Source organism: Rhineura floridana, chromosome 6, assembly GCF_030035675.1.
Source record: "Rhineura floridana isolate rRhiFlo1 chromosome 6, rRhiFlo1.hap2, whole genome shotgun sequence".
Classification (NCBI taxonomy): domain Eukaryota; kingdom Metazoa; phylum Chordata; class Lepidosauria; order Squamata; family Rhineuridae; genus Rhineura; species Rhineura floridana.
The window spans coordinates 64,759,690-64,785,429 of NC_084485.1; the positions used below are offsets into that span (position 1 = coordinate 64,759,690).

Below are 25,740 nucleotides of genomic sequence, written 5' to 3' on the forward strand. Positions count from 1 at the left end.
AAGCATCCCAAACTCTGAGATTTCAGGGGTGGGCTCTAATGATGTCATGTGGGCACACCCTAGTGAGGTCATAGGAGGCAGGCCCCAGTGATGTCATTAAGTATGATACATTAAGCATCAACCACAGTTGCTTGGAGCATACCACTCAAACAAAAATCTCTGACTGGAAATTAAGAAAAAAATCTTAGCTAAATGAGGGTGTTTCCAGGTCCAGCTGAAGTGAAGGGATCATTCCTTCTCACCTGCTTAGAGAGCCTGGGTAAGGAACAGTTAATCTAGCCTACTTGCTTCTGGCAAGAAGGGTTTAAATGCCCTCAGGCCAGGCCAGTCACCAGAAGGTCATCGTATGAAGAAGGGAGCCTAGTGCTGTGAGATGTCAGATGCGAGCACTCAGGAGTAAAGATGGATGCCCCTGAAGGCTGCAATTCTAAACACCCTTACTAAGGGACTAAGCCCCATAGAACTCAACAGGACCTACTGCTGAGTAGATATTGTTAGGACTGTGCTGTTAGTTGACTAGGGATCCTCTGAAATGATATCCATATCAAGGCAGGGTTGGCAACTCCCTGCCTGGAATGCCCTGCCTGGCTTTTAATGTGACTGCTCCAAACTTCTTTACAGACTTGACCCTTCACTGAAGAGAGAGGTTTGAGAAATGAGTAAGAGTTAAGAAGATTCTCTGCTCTTTCCTGCCTGCTATGTGGGTTGCTATAAACTCATTTTGACAGCCAGCCCAATTCCAGTCAGTAATAATCGACAGAGAGAAAACACACATGGTTTGGTCTATCTTCACAGGCAGTAGATTGAGAACAACAGCAATTGAAGCCACACATCCCAGTATGCGAATTCTCTTTTACCACTGTTAGGCAAGAAACAAACTGTCATGCAAATAACAAGGTGCACCATCAGTGAGTTTAAGTGGGTTGAGCTGACCATATGGAACCACTGTTGTTGCTTCTATGGATGTAAGGGAGTAAGGTCAGAGGTAAATGAAATGCAAATAGAAACAGAACAAGAAAAGACAGTGATGATTTCCTAAATGCAATACCATACCAATCAAAACAAGATTCCTATGAGTAAGACAGAAAACTCAGCATCCCACAACCAGTCAAGGTTCCTAATTAAAACTAAAAAAAAATCCTGGCAGCCAGTCGGCCAAGGTCACAGAAATCCCCATGGAGCACAACCTGACCCGGGGGCTGCAGTTAGTACAGAATGCTGTGGCACAATTGCTGATATGAGTGAGACCCTATCAGCACATAATACCTCTACTCTGAAATCTGCACTGGTTGCTGATTTGTTACCAGGCCAAGTTCAAGGTGTGCTTTCCATGTTATGGGTTCCACATAGTACTTGGTTTGCTCTTGTAAGAAATTGATCTTTAGTTTGGCAGTACCTACGCTTTAGAACCCTCTGCCTATATATATTAGGCAGGCACTTCATTGTACTCATTTTGGCACCTGCTAAAAACATTTTTGTTCATGCAAGCCTATCCAGGCATGTAGAAGCTATTATGTTTTTTTATCTGTTTTTAACGCATTGTTGGTTTTATTATTTTGAGTGTTTTTAAATACCTGTCTTTAACTGTTTTTGCCAAAAATTTCATTGTTTTAATTCCTTCTGTAAACCACTTTGAGGTTTTTTTTACAATAAAGCAGTATAGAAATGTTGTAAATAAAATACATAAATAAAGTTCAGAGTCACTGTGGCTCTTGGGTCTCTTTCCTCTTTTAGGCACAAAGGAATTTGCCTTATATCAAGTCAGGCCATTTGGTACCATCTAGCTCAGTACTGATGACATGGACTAGTACTGGCTCTCCAGGATTCCAGGCAATAGTCTCTTCCAGAGACTGAATGTTAGATCTTTGCATGCAAAGACATGTGCCCTACCACTGAACTATTTTGTTATTGTTATATGCCTTCAAGTGGATTACAACTTATGGTGACCCTATGAATCAGTGACCTGCCTGTTTAAAAAAGTATCTTTTAAAATTGTTATTTTTAATTCACTAATGAATGCACAGCATACTAGGGCAGATCCACACCATGGATCATACACATTCAACATACATTTGAAGCACATGAATCCCACCACAGAATCATGGGAACTGTAGTTTGTTAAGGGTGGTGGGACCTATAACTGTCAGGGGAAACTAATCTTCCCAGGATTCTTTAGGGGAAGTCATGTGCTTTAAATGCAAGTTGGGTGTGTTTTAAATGTATTACGTGGATTTGCATTACTTCATAAACGTTGCCTGTATATAAATCATTTTAATCAAATTGTAAAATGGAAATAAGCTACAAAGTTTACTGAGTGACCATAGGCTACACACCATCTCTCAGCCTAATCTGCCCCTCAGAGTGAAAATAACAGAGGGGAACCATGACCACCCCAAGGAAGAAGGACACTCTTAAAATGTAGAGGAAATATTAATTTGTAAGTAATAATTTACAACCATAGTGTGAAATCAGATATATATTAAGACATAGAATGAAGAAATATGTATATAAGCATGAATGTCAAAGGTGTTTATTATTTACACAACCAGTAAAGATATTTATAGTGCAGTCCTATGCATGTTTACTCAGAAGCAAGTCCCAATGTATTCAATGGGGCTTACTCAAACAGGGAAGCATGCACAGGACTGCAATTCAGTGATAAGGAACTTCACTCACCCAATCCAAAAGTCAGAATCATGCCACTTTAAGCTATTTTGCAACTGTTTTATACTTGTTTTATGGTTATTGAATTTTAAATGGCTTTATTTCTTGTTGTGAGCTGCTTTGGTTTCCAACCCTACCTCCCAGAGTTGTTGGAAATATTCGATATACACACACACTGGAGATGTAAAAATACATACACCCCATATAATAGTTTATTGTCAAAACCAGTTGGCCGTTGCAGAACATTTTTTAAAAATGTATTAGTTTCCTGCCAAATTAAAGCAGTGACACCTAAGTAAGCCCTGCCTAACTGCTTAAAAAAAAGGATTGGAGGGGAAGAGAAAGATTTACAACACAATCCTTTTCTATGTTCACTCAAAAGTCCCACTGATTTTCAGCACGTCTCCTTAAAAGTAAGTCCTACTGCATTCAATGGGGTTAACTCTCAGGTATGTGGAATTAGCATTGCAGCTTTACTCTCAGAAAAGCTTCTTATTGAGAAGGTTTTCAAAGCAGGTTATAAGACAAATAAATTACCCTCTTCAATAGTCCAGTAAAATTTAAACTTGTTTGACTCCTTAATTAGAAAAGTATAACACTGCACCATGTACACTTTTTAAAACTTCTGTTCAAAAATATTTGAAAGATAAAACATATAATACACAATTTTTGCAACTAATTAAAAAACCCTGCATGCACACTTTAATTATAACTAAAATTGTGTCCTGTGTATGCCCACCAAGATCCTGCTGTGATCTTCTGTTGTAGTGCAATGCTATGCATGTTTACTCAGAAGCAAGTCCCAATCCTGTACAGAGAAAGTATTCTTTATGCTGCTGAAAGCTATATGTTTACTTAATTCCTGATGTGAGACAAGCAGGAAAAGGAAACTGTTCTCAGAACTTTAAATGATGATTCATTCATCATTAATTGGTGATCACTCGTAGCCGAGTAAGATTGTCTTCTAAGATAAGGTCTTTAACGATGGATCCGTAAGTGACTGTGGAGCCCAATTCTAGATCCACACAGCCTCCCACAGTGAGGACATAGGTTCCCAGATGGAAGACGGTCGCGATAAGAATTTGCTTGACGTGCCTTCCACTTAGCTCATTTGTCCCTTTCGCCCTGTACTTGTGCTTCTTCAAAGTCCATAGCACCTTTGATAATAGCCGACCTCCAATTGGGACGCTCATGGGCCAAAGTGTCCCAGTTCTTGATGCTCATGTTACATTTTTTTAGATTAGCTTTAAGAACATCTTTAACCTCTTTTGCTGTCCACCGATATTCCATATTCCTTCCTTAAGTTGGGAGTAAAATAGCTGCTTTGGAAGAAGGTAATCAGGCATTTGAACAACATGGCTGGTCCAGCGATGTTGAAGGATCAATGTTTCAACACTGGTAGTCTTTGCTTCTTCCAAAACACTAACATTAATCTGTCTGTCTTCCCAAGTAATTTGCAGAATTTTCCAGAGGCAGCATTTGTGGAATCTTTCAAGAAGTTGGGAGTGGTGTTTATAAATGGTCCATGTTTCACAGGTGTACGGTAAGGTCGGTAGTACAATGGCTTTGTAAATAAGCATTTTGGTCTCTCTGCAAATGTCGCTATCCTTGAACACTCTACGTTTAATTCGGGACAATGCAGCACTCGCAGAGCTCAGACGATGTTGAATTTCAGCATCGATGGCAGCTTTTACAGAGAGATGGCTGCCAAGATAGGAAAAGTGATCAGAGTTCTCCAGCATCGCACCACTAAGCTGGATTGATGGTCCTACAGAGGGACTAGTTCACACCTGTTGATGAAGCACTTTAGTTTTTTTTATATTAAGTGAGAGGCCAAGCTTTCCCTATGGTTCTGCAAAGACATTTAGGATAGTTTGAAGATCTTTCTCTGAATGTGCAGAGACTACATTATTATCGGGACACTGAAGTTCTGCAACAGAGGTTGACATTATCTTACTCTTTGCTTTCAGCCTACTGAGATTAAAAAGCTTTCCATCTGTTTGATATATGATTTCCACACCAGTAGGAAGTTTCCCCTCAATAAGATGTAGAATCATAGCAATGAAGATAGCAAATACAGTTGGAGCAGTGACGCATCCCTGTTTTACGCCTGATCCAACTCTGAATGGATCTCTCTGAAAGCGATTGTTATCCAAAATTGTCACTGCCATGTTGTCATGAAGGAGTTGCAAAATATTCACGAATTTATCAGGGCATCCAGTTTTCAGAAGGATGGTCCAGAGAGCCGTTCGATTCACAGTATCAAAGGCCTTAGTCAGATCAATAAATGCCATATATAAAGGTCGATTCTGCTCCCGGCATTTTTTCTTGAAGCTGTCATGCAGTGAAGATCATGTCCACTGTCCCACTGGAAGGGCAGAAACCATTTTTGGATTCGGGGAGGACATCTTCTGAGATAGGTAGGAGGCGATTTGTGAGGATCCTTGCAAGGATTTTACCTGAGGTAGCAAGAAGAGAGATGCCTCAATAGTTCCCACAATCTGTTCTATCACCCTTCTTAAAAAGGGTGATAATTATGGCATCCCTAAAGTATTCCTGGATCTCCTCCCTCATCCAGATTTTTTCAATGAGCTTATGAAGCTGTTGTGTAGGTTCATGCCCACCTTTTTTAAAGACTTCAGCAGGAATCCTATCAGGTCCACTAGCTTTGTTATTCTTCATTTGATTAATGGCTTTACTGACTTCATGAAAATTGGGGATACTGCAAGCTCGTCTCTAGTTTGTTGTTGTAGAATTTGCGAGAAGACCTCACCAGCCACAATAGAGTTACGATTAAGGAAGTCGTGGTAATGCTCTTTCCAGCGCAGTGCAATAGACTCTTTATCCTTAAGAAGTTTGGTACCATTGAACATAAGGGATTTGTACCATAATTTGTTGGTCCATAGATGGCCTTTGTGGCATTAAAAAAGCACTGTGCATCATAAGCATCTGCAAAATGCTGGATTTCTTAAGCTTTCTTTATCCACCAGGCGTTCTTAAGTTCTTTAGTTCTTCTTTGGACCTCAGCCTTTGCACTGGCATAGCTTTTTTTTCTTAGCAGCACAGTTAATGTCTTTCTGCCATATCTGGAAGGCTTTCCTTTTCTTGCTGATGATATGTTCAATCTCACTATTATTCCCATCAAACCAATCCTGACGTTTCTTAGTTTGGTATCCAATAGTCTGTTCACATGCTGCAATAATGGAAGTCTTCAGTTTCATCCAGTGTTCCTCGACGTTTTCAGGTGGTTCCATAGGTAGATGTTTCTTGAGAGTTGTTTGAAAACAGGCTCGCTTAATAGGCTCTTGAAGGGCATGGATGTTCATATTATGCCTTGGTTTTCTTCCTTGGAGCCTACATTGAGGAACAACATTAATGGCTATAGTGGATTGAATTAATCAATGATCTGTCCAGTAGTCATCAGCACTTGTCATGGCCCTAGTGAGGAGTACATCACGATGATCTCTGGCACGTACAATTACGTAATCCAGGAGATGCCAGTGTTTTTACTGAGGGTGCTTCCATGATGTTTTAAATATATTTTTCTGACAAAAGAGTGTGTTTGTAATAACAAGATTATGCTCTGCACATTTACTCAGAAGTAGAATTCCATTCAGGTTGCTATTGCCAACTCCTTTCCCAATGGTTTCTGGCCATAAATCAAAATCACGCCCAACTGTTGCATTGAAATCACACAGGAGGCTAATTTTATCCTCCTTAGGTATCTCTGATAAGATGGTGTCCAGCTGGGTATAACATTTTTCCTTGATGTCTTCATCAGCATCTAATCTTGATGCATTTGTTGTTGTTATGCGCCTCCAAGTCGACTACTACTTATGGTGACCCTATGAATCAGCGGGCTCCAAGAGCATCTGTCATGAACCACCCTGTTCAGATCTTGTATGTTCAGGACTGTGGCTTCCTTTATGGAATCAATCCATCTCTTGTTTGGCCTTCCTCTTTTTCTAACTCCAGTCTGTTTTTCCCAGCATTATCATCTTTTCTAGTGAATCATGTCTTCTCACTATGTGTCCAATGTATGATAACCTCAGTTTCATCATTTTAGCTTCTAGTGATAGTTCTGGTTTAATTTATTCTAACACTCAATTATTTGTCTTTTTCGCAGTCCATGGTATCCGCAAAGCTCTCCTCCAACACCACATTTCAAATGAGTTGATTTTTCTCCTATCCACTTTTTTCACTGTCCAATTTTCACATCCATACATAGAGATCAGAAATACCACGGTCTGAATGATCCTGACTTTAGTGTTCAGTGATACATCTTTGCATTTGAGGATCTTTTCTAGTTCTCTCACAGCTGCCCTACCCAGTCCTAGCCTTCTTCTGATTTCTTGACTATTGCCTCCATTTTCGTTAAGAACTGTGCCGAGGTATTGATAGTCCTTGACAAGTTCAATGTCCTCATTGTCAACTTTAAAGCTACATAAATCTTCTGTTGGCATTACTTTATTGATATTCAGCTGTAGTCCTGCTTTTGTGCTTTCCTCTTTAACTTTCATCAGCATTCGTTTCAAATCATTACTGGATTCTGCTAGTAGTATGGTATCGTCTGCATATCTTAAATTGATATTTCTCCCTCCAATTTTCACACCTCCTTCATCTTGGTCCAATCCTGCTTTCCGTATGATATGTTCTGCATATAGATTAAATAAATAGGGTGATAAAATACACTCGTCTCACACCCTTTCCGATGGGGAACCAATAAGTTTCTCCATATTCTGTCCTTACAGTAGCCACTTGTCCAGAGTATAGGTTGCGGAGCAGGACAATCAGATTCTGTGGCACCCCCACTTCTTTTAAAGCATTCCATAGTTTTTCATGATCTACACAATCAAAGGCTTTGCTGTAATCTATAAAGCGCAGGGTGATTTCCTTCTGAAATTCCTTGCTCCATTCCATTATCCAAGGTATGTTTGCGATATTATCTCTGGTGCCTCTTCCTTTTCTAAATCCAGCTTGGACATCTGGCATTTCTCACTCCATATATGGTAAGAGTCTTTGTTGTAGAATCTTGAGCATTACTTTACTTGCATGGGATATTAAGGCAATAGTTCGATAATTACTGCATTCCTTACAATGATTACTGCAATGCGCTCTACGTGGGGCTGCCTTTGAAGACGGTTCGGAAACTGCAGCTTGTGCAAAATGCAGTGGCCAGATTGTTAACACGGACCAGGCGGTCCGAACATATAACACCGGTTCTGGCCCGTTTGCATTGGGCTGCCTATATTTTCCGGGCTCGATTCAAGGTGCTGGTTTTAACCTATAAAGCCTTACACGGCCTGGGACCACGATACTTGATGGAACGCCTCTCCCGATATGAACCTACCCGTACACTGCGCTCAACATCGAAGGCCCTTCTCCGGGTGCCCACTCAGAGGGAAGCCCGGAGGATGGTAACAAGAAAAAGGGCCTTCTCAGTGGTGGCCCCCGAATTGTGGAACAATCTCCCTGATGAGGTATGCCTGGCGCCAACATTGTTGTCTTTTCGGCGCCAGGTTAAGACCTACCTCTTCTCCCAGGCATTCTAGCATTTCGCATTTTAGCATTTCAGTATTGTAGCATTTAGCATTTTAGTATTTTTAGTATTTTAGTATTTTAGTTTAGTATAGGGTTTTTTTTTGGTAATTTAATGAGTTATGTTTTAAATTGATTAATGTGTGGTTTTAAATTGTATGTTGATATTTTGATGTTGTGAACCGCTCAGAGAGCTTCAGCTATGGGGCGGTATAAAAATTAAATAAATAAATAAATAAATAAATATACACTGGAGTACGTAGGTTCCTTGCACAGAATTCTAACCTTTATCTGAGTTAGAAGGGGAAAATACATATTATGAATGGGTAAACATTACAAACAAAAGTCAAATGTACTTTGCAGAAAGCGAGTCCTATTTCATGTACATCTAAGGAGTTCCCTTTTTATGGCGGTTTAGCTAAGACAGGGGTGAAGTACTTTAGACAGTTCTTCCAGGGAGAATCCAAAAGAGATTCTAGGCTACAGTGTTTGCTGATGTAAACATGATATTATTCCATTGAGGAGAGCCCAATCCACCAAGCAGTGTAGCTAAGCCATCTCCATTTAATTTCCATGGAGCAATCATACAGTGTCAAAGAAGACTACTTTAACTGGGCTCCTGCTGGGAGGAAGGGCGGGATATAAATCTAATAATAATAATAATAATAATAATAATAATAATAATAATAATAATAATAATAATAATAATAATAATAAAAACTGGCCAGTTCAGTGTGACAGGAATGCCTTGAGACACCAGCACAACATTTAGACATCACTAAAAATAAATAAACCACAGGACAAATATGACACAGATGTGGCCTCCATTGCAGATACTGGCTTATGGTCAGTGGCTTCTTTGTTAGGAGCACAAGCATCAGTTTCTCAAGCTCATCACCCTTATAAATGAATTGTTGAAGGTGATATATAATAGCTGACCATCTCAAAAGACAGAAACAGAAGTGCAACTCTGCTCAGTGGAGAACCACCCTTTCCAAGAACAGATTATCAGTCCTGTCAGCAATTATCACTTGTTTGGAGGTGGGGCAGAAAATGACCAGACTGAAAAGAGAAGGCTCCACACAAACACTGTACAAGAAATCCCAGCAGCTGGGGGCTGGGGATTTCGTCTCAAGCTTCTGCAACAGCATCTTGTGGTTGGGAAGATTTGCATACAAATTCCTTCTTCCAAGTGCAGTTTGCCCTTTGCGGATAGGAGCAGTGAACCAGAGCAAGACAGTAACTAAGCAAATCTACCAAAGTTCAGCATAATGCTAGGGATTTCTATTTAATTTAATGTTAGCTCAGAAGGAGTGTCAGAAAGTAAAAGATAGACTCAGTCATTGCTTGAGTCTGAATTCAGGAAGGGAACACAGTCTCTTTAGATCATGTTGATAAGAGAGTACTGTCAGGTTGCCTCAGTGTGAAAGATTTTGGTCACTCAAAGTCAGCATTTCATGCCAAAATACATAGTGTGCTATTTACAAGCCTTGGAATGGGCTTCATTATTTTATCATTACAAAAAAACACAAGGAAAAATAGAGGAAACTGGCAACAATCTAGATTCCAGGAAGACATAGAGCAGTAGTCACAGCTTTTTTTTTTTTTGTCACCCACGTCTGAGGTCTTCAAACAAGCACTTCCAGTTCCTCTTTTACAGTTATCACTATTTTACAGGTGGAATTCACGCATATATTGGCAAATTCAGGTTGCACAATTAAAGTGGACCTGGTGCTCTTGTGTAGCAAGCCTGCTTCCAAACACACAGTTTTAGTGGTAAAGAGGTGATGGGAAAATGTGCTGGAAAGTGCGGGATAACAATTGCCTGATGTGACATTGTATAACTTCCTCACAAACAAATCAGAATGAACAGTCTGAACCATGAAGCCACTTCCATTTGGTGAGAATAATCTGTGTGTGAGAGAGAGTGTGTGTGTGAGAGAGAAAGCAGCCATATGGGTGGGAGCCAGATGCATGGGTGGATCTTTCCAAAGACTGGCTCCCCTGAAGGAAGATACCAAATGGATAAGAAAACCCCACACATTTAGCCCCACTCTCATGGTCCCAATAGCTGCAGGGAGCTCTCTCTCTGGCTCCCTCAGTTACAAAGATTCAAATTATACACTGTTGTTCATATATTTTGACAGTACTGTCTTGGTAGTTCAAGTCACCTGACTAGGCCATACTTCAATCACTAGGGTTACAACCTGGTGGCAGGTGCCTGCTCTTAAGATTCATTGTAACTCACCCTAGAGGTAGGGTAATTAGCACAGAAGGGAAAGTAACAGTCCATGGGCAGTGATTTATCTCTAAGGGGTGGGAGAAATGACAGCCAAGGGAATGCCTTTTCCTTTTAAACCATCACTTTCCCAATTCTAAAATACTTGTTCTCAGAAAGGGGAGAAGGTATCACATTTACCACAGCCATTCAATTTTTCCTGTAGGCTGCATTTATCACTGAAATGGGTTGCTCCATCTGCAGCTTGGAGACCTTGCATTTTGTCTGCTCCCATCCATTGGGGTTTGAGCCCATAAATCAATTACTAAGCAGGCTGAATAGGGTGCAAGGCAGGGATACTGCATCTGCATCTTTGATGGCAAATAGCTTCCCGATATCATCTTAATGCTTTGCTCCCCAGAGACCCCTGGGCCTCCTATATCATTGCTTGACACATTGTGGCTGCTGGCATACAGCTGAGTCAGCAGACAGCCTGGGGAGGGGAGGGATTACACAGGACCTTGTAAGGCCAATGTCAAGAAATGGTAAAAGGTGGAGACCACGACAAATCCTTGCAGCCAACATGACTCAAAATGCTGTTTTTGGCAATACTCATCAGCTACTAAATACGTTTGGCTTCTATCATCTCAATTTCACATGCCTTGAGAAAACAGAAGGCCATTAGACCAAAAGATGTTATTCTCAAATGCATGTCAAGCTCCTCAACAGCCCTTTTGAGAGGAAAAGCTGCTTCAGGAGGCAGTGATTGGAAGCAGAGTTGGGGGGGGAGGAAGAGAAGGAGTGGATGTTTAACCCTTTCCCTGCCTGCCATTTCCCCAATCCTGATCAACCCCCTCCTGAGGCAGCTGAGTTTGTGTTTCAAGGGAGGAATAATCAGGGAACCATTTTACACATGGCCCTGCAACAACAAGCTTGGTCTTTAGGAAAATGCCTTTCCCAAAAAGGTTCACAGGAGGCATTCACCATACCTGCGTATCACTTTGCTGCAGCATGACTTGGATAAATTGAATCTCTCCTCTTCATTGTTCTTGGATTGCTTGTTTGTCCATTAAATTGCACTATGGCCCTTTTTTCTTTACAAGATTTATTTTACATATTTGATTTAATGTAGAGAGATTTTGCAAGAGCAAAATTGCTAACATGATCTGCAAGGCCACTCAGCAGCCTTCCCATCACCCCCACTCTCCCAACAGCAGACCTGGGTGCCAGGTAACATCATTGAGCTACCCTTTACACATACATGCCAACCATGGGAGTGCTTTCCCATGGAGCTGCAATGTATGTATGAGTAATACCATATCCATGTGGGCAGTGCTGATTGGATGGGAGAGGACCATGTATTTGGCTCTGTCCATATGGCAGCAGCTACATGTATACAGCAGCTCTGCAGGAGAGCCGAATAAAAGAGCAGCTCCCATGTGGTTCAGTTATTTGTGAGAATAAGTGTGGCTTAGGGGAACAGGAAACTCAGGGGAAGAATGTAGCTCAGTGGCAGAGCATCTGCTTTGCATGCAGAGGCTCCCAGGTTTAATTCCCAGCATCTCTAGGTAGGGCTGGGAATTTCCCGTCTGAAAAACTGGACAGCCACTGCCAGTCAGTGTAAACAATACTGAGCTAAATGGACTATATGTTCCCACGTCAAAAGCCCACATGAGAAGCAGTTTGTGAGGCAGGTTGAGAAGCTGCTGTTGGGGGAATGGGGGAAGGAAGAAGCCCTCATATGAGTGCCCTAGTCCTTGTGGCACTCACATATCTAAGGGGGTTCTCTTGGTCCACAGTCAAATACATCTATTTCAACCTTAGCTTCTCTATGTTGACACTGACTTCTCTGTTCAGCCATTGAGAGGTGTTTTTTTTTTCTAATCGCAGGAAAGCCGAAAACCCTCTTTGCTTACTGCCTTTTGGGATGAAAAAGTTAATGAACAAACACAAATGCCAGGCCTGTACGGTTAAGATAAATCAGACCAGAAACTTGAAAGTGTGTTGTTTGCCTGCTCTGCTTTGGGAGAAAGTGAAACATTTATAATTAAATGTATATGCAGAAATAAGACACTTGGCTCCCTCATCTATTTATTCTAATCAATTTTGGCTTGTTTTCAAAAGCAAGCCTGAAATATCTCCCTGCTATTTTCTATTTGCAGTCAATTTCTAGAACCAGCTAAATCCAGCAAGGCCTATCCAGGCAGAATAGGATACAGGACTGGAACAAATGGCTATGAAAAATTTCTGGGAGGTTTTTCTAAATGTCATCTGGTTAAAAAAAAGTTGAAAACAGCAATGAGTAAAACAGCCAACGCAGCAGAGAAATTAACCCAAAACAAGCTGCAATATTTAAAAAGTTTCTGTAGCCCCTGCAGAAAGTGGTAAAGAATAACTCCTTACTCAATAGGGAAAGCATTCCAGAGTGTAGAAGCTACAGAGGTAAAGGGGATGGCCCTGCTCCTATGGCTTCTAATTTGGCATAAAGATGTGCGAGTAGGGCCTGATTTCATGACTCCCATGTCATGTAGAGCTTTAAAGATAAAAACCTTGAACTAATACAATTAACACCATTACAATTACATAAGGAACAAAGTCCATGAGTTTTTGAAAAGGGAAATATTCTCACTGATTTCTTGTTGTACTTTCAATAAACATGTCTGTTTTTCTCAGGGGATGCAATACGGTGATTGCACCAGTGCACACGTGGATACTTCAAACATTTTATTTCCTCAAGTATACCTGTATAATGCACATTAACCTGTATGATGCACGAAGTCATATTCACACTTTGCATTGGTGCACACAGGCTCACTTCACATACTACTTTTTATGTGTACCCTAAAATGTCTAAAAATGCAATCATATTACTTATACAGCACAAAAGAGCTTATTGTATCTTATGAACCCAAGAAAAGCTGCCAAAATGCTTATAACGAAAATACAACCCAAATTCAATTAGATTTGTTAACATTCACAGACAGCAGAAAAGTCTAACTCTTATGTAATTGCCATAGTTGCTATTCTTCAACAGAGTAAGGGACAAAGTAGGCATGGTGTAGAAAATTCAAGATCTCCCACTGTCATTTTCTAAACCTAAGAACACGATGGAAAGGTCAGTTTGGATCGGGGTCATGGTGAAGCAGGAAAGGTTAATCCTATGCCATTTGCCATTTCCCTAACTGAAACGACCTGTCTCTCCTGAGCTGCTCCTTGCTGTGGAGGTGGGATGGGAGGGAGAAAGACAAGTATGATCATAGATCGATCATGTCGTATCTAGTTGGGCCATAAGTGTTTTTATAACTGCTTTCCATATAACATTTGTAAATAGTTCTCCCAACAAATCAGACTATTTTATATTTTTACCATCAATTTTTCCTTTGTATGGATCAGAGTTTGAAAGGCCCTTGAAGATAATCTAAGTCAGGGGTGGCTAATGTGTAGCCCTCCAGATGTTGTTGGACTCCCATCACCCACGAGCCCCAGCCAGCACGTCCAACAATCAATGATGACAATGTTATTCAGCAATATCTGGAGGGTCAAACATTAGCCACCCTTGATCTAACACAAACCTCTGCTCAAGGATCTTGCAGCTGTAACATATCTGACAGTTGACCTCCAGCCACTACCTAAATACCTCCAGTGATGAAGAGGACAGAAAAAATATGTAGGAAGCTGGGGAGCAGGGTATGTTGGGGAATTCTGGCTGCTCACATGGCAGATCCTGGCTACAGGGTCCTGCTTTGGTACCACTCTCAAACAACTCTTACCATTAGGAAGTTTCTCTTAATGTTTCACTGAAATCCCTGCAATTTCCATCATTGGTTCTCACCTTGCCCTCTGGAGCAACAGAGAACAAGTCTGCTCCTCTTCTGCATGACATTCCTTCAGATATTTGTAGGTAGGTATCATGTCTCCCCTTAATTTTCCTTTCTCTAAGCTGAAAAAACCTTGCTCTTTCAATCGTTCCTCGCAAGACTTAGTTTCCAGACCCATCATGATCCTGGCAGCCCTCCTCTGGACATATTTCACTTGGTCCTTCTTAAAATGTGTCACCCAGTGCAGAATAGAGTGGAACTATTATTTGTTGTAATCTGGTCACTATGCTGCAGTCTATGCAGCCTAAGATTGCATTAGGTTTTTTAGTAGCTGCTTCACTCTGCTGGCACGTTGAACTTGTGATCCATGGAAACATCTACAAAACTTTTTATCATCAGAGATAACAGGTACAGAAATAAGTATGTGCACAGTGAACAACAAAGTCTGTGGTTGTGCTGGCTTCAGAGCATCTCCAGCTCTGTTTTCTGAAGCTGGAGACATACGATGCTAGTCAAACTCCACCCCTTTTTACTCCAAACCGTGTGGAAATGCAGCTCTAGTGTGTTTCTATGTGAAATCAGCTTTACACATAAACTGGCTGGTAGATCAACTCATTGCCAACTCTGTCGTGTATCCAATGAAAATGCTTTGCGTAGGTTGGGCAGAGATAGTGACTGGGGCAATGCCTTGCTGTGGGCAATCCTAAAAGATCTGAGATCAGCAGAGGGAAAGCAACGTGTCCAGCCATGGACAAACATGTTTTAAATGCATTGTAAACCAAAGCCAGAGAAAACAGTCTGGCTGCTTTTGAAGCAGCTGGTGTGTTTGCAGTCCTAGTCAGATGAAGCAGGCTCTGTAGCACCGACGACAGCTCTCGGAAAGTGGGCAACTTTTTCCAATGTGTTCCAAAGCTAAACTGCGCCCTTATGTCTCCTTTGAAGAGTGGAGATTTTAAAGCAATTCTGTCTAATGTCTTGACTTCACCATCATAAAGATGTTTCCATATAGATTCATTACCACAGTTGTCAAGACAGAAAACTGTGAGGACTTGAGTGCAGGGTGTGTTAGTTCCTTGGGGGATTCCAGCTTTTCTCATTCCACATCCTGGCTACATGGTCCTACTTTGGTATCTGTATGGGGATCTATACCTGGCTTCTTTGCAGATGGTACTGGAAATCAGTAATGCCCTCCACAAGCTGTCTGGTGCCTCTTCTTTGAAGTTTGTCTCCAAGTCACCACTTGAAGCCTGGCACACAATTTTGGCCCCTCCAACCCAGAGCTTGGAAAAGTTACTTTTTTGAACTACAACTCCCATCAGCCCCAGACAGCATGGCCACTGGATTGGGCTGATGGGAGTTGGAGTTCAAAAAAGTAACTTTTCCAAGCTCTGCTCCAACCTAGGATCCTTCTTAGATTAAACTGCCAGAAAGGGCTTATCAAAGAGCAAAGGTCAACCAAGGAACAAAACACTGATGTTTATCTTTACTTTAGAGATAAGTATTTATTGTCCTTAACCATGGACATGGGTAGGGGAATAAGCTTGCTAATTTATTTATTTCGGTGAGGCTCATGTGCCTTTTAAAGGTGTATAGCAGGCAGAGATCCACTGGTACTGGCTATGATGCTCCAAAATGCCAGATCTCACCGAACGAAGGAAATAGAATCTCCGGCTCCATTGTAGAAAATCAACAAGAGTAAGCAAACGATAAACATTGGAAAAAGCAATATATTTTCTTTCTCTCTCAAAACATAACAAACACATCAGACACAATTGACTCTCTACTGAGGTATGCTGATTAGATGGGCTGCTGGCTTAAAACTACAACAAAGTGCTAGAGCACGGAGGTAGAATATGTTGGCATCTTTAAGACTGACTATTGAGGTTTTCTCCACAAATCTTCAATGATATGCATTTGTCCACATTATAATATAATTCTAGGCTCACCAGCCTACTCTCAACCCCTAAAGGGCTGGCGCAATACCATTTAACCTATAAAAATAAATAAAAAAGAGGTTTAGATGAGAGGAGAAGAGGTCACAGCACCTTGTGAATGTATACATTTTGCAAGCTGGAGAGTAATGCTTTCTACCATGCTTAGTACTTTCTCTTAGGCATAGCTTTTATATGCTGCTAAAGAGATCTCAAAACCTCTTACCGCTGGATGATGCTATTGTTGAGCTGGAGATTCTGAGCTACTATTTTCATCTGGTCCTGAAGCTCTTGCATTCTGTTCAACACACACACAAAAAAACCATTGACACACTTATACTTCTGCAGTTTTCTCCAGCCAAGTGGCAACAGTGAAAGTTGGTTGGGTAACTTAGTAGAATGTGTGCACATACCCCCTCAATAACTGCCCACAGGCCACGTTCTCGCCTAATGAGCCTCTCCCATTTGATCTCTACACCACCATCTCTTTCACATGCCATCAACAATTAGCCCCACAGTGTGCTCTATGCCCTATTTTCAGTTGCTAAGTTCCCATACAATACTGTGTACATTTACAAAGAAACACAATTGCTGGGACTGAGATGGCAGTAGCCACCCCCATAAGTAACCAATATCTGATGCTGTAGCAATGTTTGGTTTAAGATCAGTGCTGCACAACAAGCTGATGACTACATAACCAGTTTGCATAAGTATGTGTGCATGTGAGCAAATTTTCCATTCATTCGCTTATTATCTATCATTGTGGATTGGATTTTTATGCAGCAATTTTCCGTGGCTATTTTTGAAAACAGATTTTTTTAAAAAAAATCTGCCTCTAAAATATTGATATTAAGAACAATAATTCCTATGCTCCTATTGGGTGACAGGGCGGGATATAAATCTAATAAATAAATAAATATATTTATATTTCTTTTCATTTAACAAAATTTCCTTTCAAAATGTCAGTATTTCCTTTCAAAATATTGATAATATCAAAATATTTTGAGGGAAAAAACAGACTGGTAAAAGCAGCGGCTGGCAGACAAAGAACTAGAATCAATACTGGCCTATTAAGTTGACTGAATGCTTTAGAAAAGGCACTGGCCAACGGATCCCATCCCTAATCTTTATTATGGTTAACTAATGATAGTATTTATATGGTTTTAGAACGATGAAAGCATTTCCTCAATGTTTTATTTGTTAAACAAAACTTAATTACTTATACCTACTACCATGTTTCCCTACATTTCTTGACAATTTTCTATTGAACAGCAAAGTACAGAAAATAAAGGTACTACCCATACACATTCTTTTCCCAATAACAAAGAGGCTTTCATTTTTTCCAAGAGAAGTATGGTGCATGCAAAATTGGCTTGAAAGCTGCAGCTTGTGCAGAATGCATCACCTAAACTGTTAAACAGAATAGCCTGTTAAGAGCATATTACACAGTCCCAAAGGAACTGCACTGGTTGCTGGTTTGCTATTGGGCCAAGTTCAAGGTCATGTTGACATATGAAGCCAATATGGCTCAGAACCTAAATACTAAATGGATCACCTATTCTCACACACACCTGCCTAGATGATACGATTGTGTGGGGATGACCTCTTAACTGTGCCACATTCATTGAGCACTTGGATTGTGGAATGTCCTTCCCTTTCAGCTTCAACTAGTGCTGACCCTGAAGCCAGTTAAACAGATAGGGTGGTATCCTACTCAGTTGATGGACATAACCAACTTAGGTTCATTAATTTCAGTGGGTCTACTCTGAGTAGGACTTAGCTGAACACAACCCATATTTATTTACCTAGAGTTTGGGCTAAATTGTATTGTTGAAGATGGCTGCTGTCCTTGTTGGTTTGTTGTTGTTTTAAGGTTATATTAGTTTTATATGTAAATGTGGGTTTAATATGTTTTATGCATTATGTTTATTATACCCTGCTCCGGGATTGAATTTTAATGAAGAACAGGCTACTAAATAAATAAATAAATAAATATTAAGCGATAAAAAAGAAATACTACTCCGTTTCAGAACATGGTTTTCTATTTTCTCAAGGGTGTGCATCACTTTTTCAAGGTTACCTCTCTTCTGGGACTGCCTTCAAGTCGATCCCGACTTATGGTGACCCTATGAATAGGGATTTTATGGTAAGCGGTATTCAGAGGGGGTTTACCACTGCCTCCCTCTAAGGCTAGTGCTCCCCAGCTGGCTAGGGCCTGCTCAGCTTGCCACAGCTGCACAAGCCAGTCCCTTCCTTGTCCGCAACTGCCAGCTGGGGGGCAACTGGGCTCCTTGGGACTATGCAGCTTGCCCACAGCTGCACAGGTGGCAAGGCAGGTGGCAAGGCACGTAACCCCTGAGCCACTCACTGTGGGGGTGATCTTTAGCTGGCCCTTGACACCCAGGAGACACGAGCAGGGATTTGAACTCACAGACTCTGGACTGCCAGCCAGGCTCTCCTCCCCACTGTGCTATACCAGCTGTCTACCTCTCTCCTAGGGTGCCCTATTTGCTTACATTTCTGGTCACATGCATTTTTTGCTTCTTTCATTCACATATTTTGTATCTCTGTAAAATCAAAGCAGGTAACATGGCCTTCTCAGTCTGAGATTTTTCATGAAGTACTGATTGTAGCCGGGTGGTGAAGAGACTAATCAATTTTCAAAAAAATTATTTATCCTTTTTAAAAAATTGTGTATGATCATGTTTTGGTCACAGAATATTTTGAAAAGCTTTCCCTAATGATTCTTAACTGGAAGCCAGGCTCAGCCTGGAATCAGCATCCCTGTGGAGAGTTTCCTGATCTCCAGCTTTTAATATAAACCTCAGACTGCATTGTGTGCTGGCCATCACTTAAGATAGGGAGCAAATGGTGAGAAACCCCATTGCAGACCACCTGAAAGGAGGTTATGGAACATTAATGGACTACAATTTGAGTACCTCTGTTCTAGAATATATTTTTGACTTTGTAGAATGTAAGGTAGATATTATAACATCATTAGTACTTATTCCTGTTTTTATCTTTTTTTAAATAATACTCTTTTTTGTTTAAGTTTTTTTTATTATATTGTTTTGTTTTTATGTTGTACTTTTTATACAGCTTAGAGATTTTTAAACATTAAGTAGTTTGGAAATGCTTTTAAATATATAAATAAAATAAAAATATTTTAGAACCTATTAAGTTTTCTGATCTTTCACACTGGACAATACCTCTTGTTCACCCAGGCATTTGCAGGTTGTTAATAATACTGAGACTGGCCTGCATCTGGCTGATCTACTGTGGATTTTGATGTACTTTATTGTGTTGATTTTATTGGAATCATACTGTGTTGCTGTGAACTGCCCTGGTATTATTGATGAAAAACAATATAGAATGTTTTAAATACATAAAAATAAATAAATGTTATAATACAGCTCACATGACATGCACACTGGTCTGAGGGGTGGTGGATATTTAAAAATGTTCCATATACAGCTTGTTGCCCATTCTAAATTATTACAAAGGTGTAAAGAGAAGCACATCCTGAGAACATCCAGCTTCCATATCCCTTGATAGTTACAGTTGTACACACATACCCAAACACCACATCTTGGTGTTTCTGGTTCAAATAAACTTGGGTAGGTGCAGAAGGTGTCACTTTGCTTTGGAGGATTCTCTGAAGTAACACATCCAAAGCCTGTCAAGAAAATGAAAAACACCACAAATCAATACAAGCATACCAAGCTCTTTTATGCTTGGTACTTATTTATTTTATTTATTTGTTAGATTTTTATACCGCCCCACTAGCATAGCTCTCTGGGTGGTGTACAACAGAAGGTATATACAATAAAATCACATAAATCGGTACAAAAACATATATATAAAAATCCACAAATCTAAAACCAAATTGAACATATTAAACTAAAATGCCTGAGCAAAGAGAAAGGTTTTAACTTGGCGCCGAAAAGATAGCAATGTCGGCGCCAAGCGCACCTAAACGGGAAGACTATTCCACAATTCGGGGGCCACCACTGAGAAGGCCCTAGTTCTTGTAACCATCCTCCGAGCCTCTCTATGAGCTGGAACTCGGAGAAGGGCCTTCGATGTTGAACGTAGTGTACGGGCAGGTTCATATTGGGAGAGGCGTTCCAGAAGGTATTGTGGTCCCGCGCCATATAAGGCTTTATAGGTTAAAACCAACACTTTGAATCTGGCCCGGAAACATATAGTTAGCCAGTGCAAGCGGGCCAGAACAGGTGTTATATGTTCGGACCGCCTGGTCCTTGTTATCAGCCTGGCCGCCGCGTTTTGCACAAGCTGTAGTTTCCGAACCGTCTTCAAAGGCAGCCCTATGTAGAGCGCATTGCAGTAATCCAATCGAAAGGTTACCAGAGCATGGACAACTGAGGTGAGGTCTTCCCTGTCCAGATAGGGACGTAGCTGGGCTACCAACCGAAGTTGGTAGAACGCATTCTGTGCCACCGAGGCTACTTGAGCCTCGAGTGACAGGGAAGGATCTAAGAGTACTCCCAGACTACGAACCCGCTCCTTCAGGGGGAGTGTAACCCCGTCCAGAACAGGGTGCATATCCACCATTTGATCAGAGAAATCACCCACCAACAGCATCTCAGTCGTCTGGATTTAGCCTCAGTTTATTAGCTCTCATCCAGTCCATTATCGCAGCCAGGCAACGGTTCAGCACCTTGACAGCCTCACCTGAAGAAGATGAAAAGGAGAAACAGAGCTGCGTGTCATCAGCGTACTGGTGGCAGTGCACTCCAAAATTCCTGATGACCGCACTCAGCGGCTTCATGTAGATGTTAAAAAGCATGGGGGACAGAACTGACCCCTGCGGGACTCCACATTGGAGAGCCCACGGTGTCGAGCAATGTTCCCCAAGCACTACCTTCTGGAGACGACCCGCCAGGTAGGAGCGGAACCACTGCCAAGCAGTGCCCCCAACTCCCAACTCCACGAGCCTCTCCAGAAGGATACCATGGTCGATGGTATCAAAAGCCGCTGAGAGATCAAGGAGAATCAACAGAGTTACACTCCCTCCGTCCCTCTCCCGACATGTCATCGTACAGGGCGACCAAGGCTGTCTCGGTGCTAATAGCGCCTGGAGCTGGGCAGCTTGAAATTATTAAAAACAAAGTGCTTTTAAAAGTACCAGAATCAAGTAATATGTATGAAAGACACAGATGCCACTGATATCTCTAGGGGAATCAAACTTTAAAAGCACAAAAACAACAGAGTGGAATGTATGGAATGATTCCTTCATGTAGCAGTTGAAGGTAGATTCTATTTCCAATAGATGGTGCTCAAAAAGGACCAGCCCTATTATTATTACTGTCTATATTAGGCTGGATTTAGGCAACCATGTTATTCATACAGTAATTGCAATTATGACTTCATTGCTTTTGACATTTTAACCGTTCATCATGTGATGACTCTCCAGAGGACCATCCTTTAATTACATCACTGGTTAGAACTTCTGCTTTTCATGAAGTCATCACAATACAGACAGCGTGTCAGTCTGAATTTATTCTTCAGTCATGTACTCCCTACAGTCTGAAATATCTCTGTGTTGGTCAAGAAGACAGAGAAGACCCTGAAAGCTGCTCTAGTATAAGGTTGTATCAAGAAAAAGACAAGAGGGATGGTAGACTCTTCAGGAGTTGTGTGTGGAGGAGCAGACTGAACTTAAGAAGAAAGAGCAGTCCTCAAATCCCACACGCTGCCCCACCACTTATCCTTGGGCAATTTTGTTTCATTTTTCTGGTCTTCTACTTAGTTATCCATTAACCTCACCTTTCAGAGAATGGAGCCAATCTAGAGTCTTGATTTGGCTGAATATATGAAAGTAAAAGCAATCAATTTCTATGGCAAAGTTACACATGGAGATCACGATGATTTGGATAATTGGGGTATTTAAAGCAATTGAGTACAGATAAGGAGCTGAATTCAACTAAGTCATTGTGTGAGTGGAATAACTTCCACTTGTGCAATTGAACTTTCTGTCTCTCTCGTGCATGCTGCTCTGCTCCCAAACCTGCTCCAGAGGGTTAGGGGAAACCCCAGGGCAGATTTGGTTTGTGCACACACAGAAGACATGCTGGAGGATGATGGGGAGGAAAAGTTCCATTGTATGAGAAGAAGTCATTTTGCTTGCACGCTGTCTTTGTTGGTTACAACCCATGGATTAGAGCTATAATAAATTGTCAATAGTTAAATTTAGTTTCAAGTTGCTGTTGTTTACTACAATGGCTTGAAGAAAAAAAAGTCACTGTACTTTATGAAGGTAATCCTGGCATCCTGATGTCTCTGCACTACAGGCAGCTAAAGATCTGCTCAGTTTCTTCAAATTCTTCCTCATCTCAAACACCTTCCTGAAGGAATAAGACAACAACTGAAGTCAAATAGCTGCTAATTTATTTTCTTCTATGAGGCACTTTGAGCTTAGGTTGCTCTAAAATGGAAAAGCATAAATGGTCAGCCACAAGGACTTATCAGGCACACAAAGTTCATCATGGACTGAACAGCCAAGCCATATAGCATTAATGATGTTCCATAAAAGTTATAATTTTTCCTTCTGGGAAGCTCTTTAAGATTTCTTCCCCATCTCATAACAGCAGTCACATCTAGCTGATCTTTTTTTATAGTAAGAAAGTAGAGGAAAATATAGGTGTGTCATGATTTAATATATTTTAAAGATTTATAAGTGGTTTTGGGGTGGAAGACCAAAGCAGAATACACTAAAAAATTAAAATGAATTAAGAATGGTGAAACACACAAAATGAAGAGAAAGCAGAATAAATTCCATTTTATTCTCCTCTAAGCCCATGGGCATTTATAAAGGAGATAATAAGGAACTTGTTAATCAAGAACAAAAAAGGCAATTAAAAATAAATATATACATACACACAAAAACCCTAGAAATCAAGGCATTGCTGAATATTAAGAAATAGTAAATGAAATCAAGCAATATGAAGTACATAGATTAGTTAACCATATAGATTTATCTATATTATTATCTTTTTTGCAAGATAATGTATCTGCCAAAACTGTATCTTGGGTATAAACTGTTAAATACTGGATGTTAAAACCTATAAACAGCAGGGGTGTGAAAACTCTATAAACTCTAATTTGATTATTATTGATAATAATGGTAATAGAAGTAATAAATTATTGATGATTAAATAAAGGGGATAGTTTTAAAGTTAAAAACACAGAGTGTGATCTAAGCCTGACTGATTTCAACAGGAAAGCTGCTTACTTGCTTAACTCCTTTCCAATGAAATCAACCTAACAGTGCAATCCTATATGCATCTACTCAGGAATAAATAATTTAATTAAATGGGGTTTAGTCCCAAGTAAATGGATATAGGATTGCAACCTTAAAGCATGCATCTTTGGCTAGATCAGGGATCGCCAGCCTTTTTGGACCAGAGGACACGTTTCAAATTTTGAGAGAGTGCTAGAGGCAGCAGTTACAAAATGGCTGCCATGGGTGCACCGCGTAACACAAAATTAGAGTAGTAATGGGGAAGCTTTTCCATAATTGTATTTCCATACTAGAAAAGGCTTGACCTGTTGAATCTCTGCCTGCCATAAAGCTGTTAAAGGCACAAGAACCATGTTTTTCCCCAATGCCACCCCTAAACCAAAGCCTAGGTTGCCATCCTCTACCCACTTACCTGAAAATAAACCCCATTAAACACGAAGAGAGTTACTTCTGAGCAGACATCGTACTGTAAGTTAACTATATAGTGCATTCTTTCCTCTTTCAACAAGCCTTTTAGGTTGAGACCTATCACAGTCTGTGTCTGTGTTAGAATTGCTTAATATGCTTTTTAATAATGTTTTTAACCCTTTTTTAAAGTTTTTTAAAAAAATGTTTAATGCTGTTTTGTTTCAATGTATTTTAAGATCTGTTTTTATGATGTTTTAAAGTGTTTTTAGCGCTTTGTTTGCCACCCTGGGCTCCTGCTGGGAGGAAGGGCGGGATATAAATTAAATAATAAATAAATAAATAAAATTCTTAATGAGTCTCTGGTCTTTAGCTCCTCCAAAGCAGAAAACATGCCTAGGCCTCTTTGTAAAGTTTTCACATAAGCCTTTTGGGGGGAGGTGGATACTTCTAACATTCACCCACACTTATTGTGTAGCAGTATTTGCAGAAATTTCCTGGTTGCTAGGGAAAAAAAGGCAGTCTATGAAGATTCCAAGAACTGGGGAAAAAGACAAAAAAAGACAAGTGCACTAAACAGGAGGGCAAAACAGCAGCTCTTTAGGACCTCAGGGATTTCTATTGTCATCCAAGCAACTCACTTATTAATCACAGCTCAAACTTCACTCATTGGCTAATAACACTAACAGGCAAGAGGAGCCAAGTTGGCTCATTTCACATAAATTACTTAGAAGAGTGCCTGCACATTTTGCTCCATAACTTACTTTCTACGTGGGCTAGACAATTTTTTTTTTAAAAAAAGAAAGCTCAGTTTCTGGGCTACCTACTGAAGGCCTTTGTGGGCGTCATGGCACATGGGTGACAAGTTGGCAACCCCTGGGCTACATCATATTCAGACTTATTAGGCAGCTCAGAAAGTATTTAAATCTGCAGCTGGATACCTGTCTTTCACTCATGCTATCTGCTAGAATGCAGTGAAATTATCTAGTAGTTGTATGCAACATGACAACTCCTAATATAAAAGCAATTATATTTTGCTTCAGCATTATTCAGAGGTGGAACTGATTTCTGCATATGCTTTCAATATCATCATTTCTTAATTTGATTCTTAACACCTCAGTTTTGACAACCCCATGACAGCTTATGTCTTAGCAAGAAAAAACTAACCATGACTAGGGATAAATGGATCTATTTGTAATCCAGTTCTTGTCCCTTTCACAAGTGTTGATCTCTTTTACACACAGATTTTTTTCAAAAGAAAAAGCTGTGTAATTTTTTAAAAGTACTTACAAGGTAGTCCGAGGGCTGACTTTGCATTTCCCCCCCCGCCTTCTTTTAAAATATATTCTACCCACTTGGAAAAGCTAAAAAGTGCACTGCTATTGTCCTGCAGGATGAAAATGGGAACAAAAATGCCCCTGGAACTCTGCAAGTGACAGGACATGATTATATCCTTTCTTTTCCAGGGACGTGTCATTTTTTCCCTTCACTTCCAGAGTCCCAGGGATGTTTTTAAAGCAATTTTCACTGTGTGGCAGCAATGATACACTTTGTAGACACCCCAAGCTGCTAAAATACCAGTTAAAGCAACAATAAAATAAATAGCCAGTCCTCAGCCCACCTTATGGAATTCAGTGGACTCCAGATTCTGAAGGACCACAATCTAATCCACATATTATCTAGGAGATGCAGATCAGGTGAGCCCATTTTGGAATTCAGTCCCACTGAAGTCCTCAAGCATCCTTAATTGTGACTGGTATTATCAGAATCCTTCAAGACCATTGAAACTCAACTGAAAAAGCTGCTGTGTTTCAAAAGCATTTTGCAATTAAAAAACCCAGTTGCGGCTGCAGTTACTTCCTTAAGTGACTGCACTTTTCTCCAATGTAATAAGTCAATGCA

The 25,740-nt window shown here is 40.5% G+C and overlaps 1 protein-coding gene across 6 annotated transcripts in view; it reads right to left on the bottom strand.

Moving 5' to 3' along the window:
• Positions 1–15,770: 15,770 nt before the first annotated feature.
• Positions 15,771–25,740, bottom strand: part of IKBKE (inhibitor of nuclear factor kappa B kinase subunit epsilon) — a 67,454-nt gene continuing 57,484 nt past the window's right edge. For 5 of the 6 annotated variants that reach the window (XM_061632104.1, XM_061632103.1, XM_061632108.1 and 2 more), the window contains 4 exons: positions 22,441–22,537; positions 19,745–19,845; positions 16,396–16,467; positions 15,771–16,229 (listed from right to left, as the gene is read on the bottom strand). In XM_061632104.1, coding sequence (XP_061488088.1) covers positions 16,202–16,229; positions 16,396–16,467; positions 19,745–19,845; positions 22,441–22,537 — 298 coding nt within the window. In that variant the 3' untranslated portion in view covers positions 15,771–16,201. Of the gene's footprint in view, positions 16,230–16,395; positions 16,468–19,744; positions 19,846–20,765; positions 20,865–22,440; positions 22,538–25,740 lie in introns of those variants that run through there. The other variant, XR_009763474.1, reaches the window with a different exon arrangement.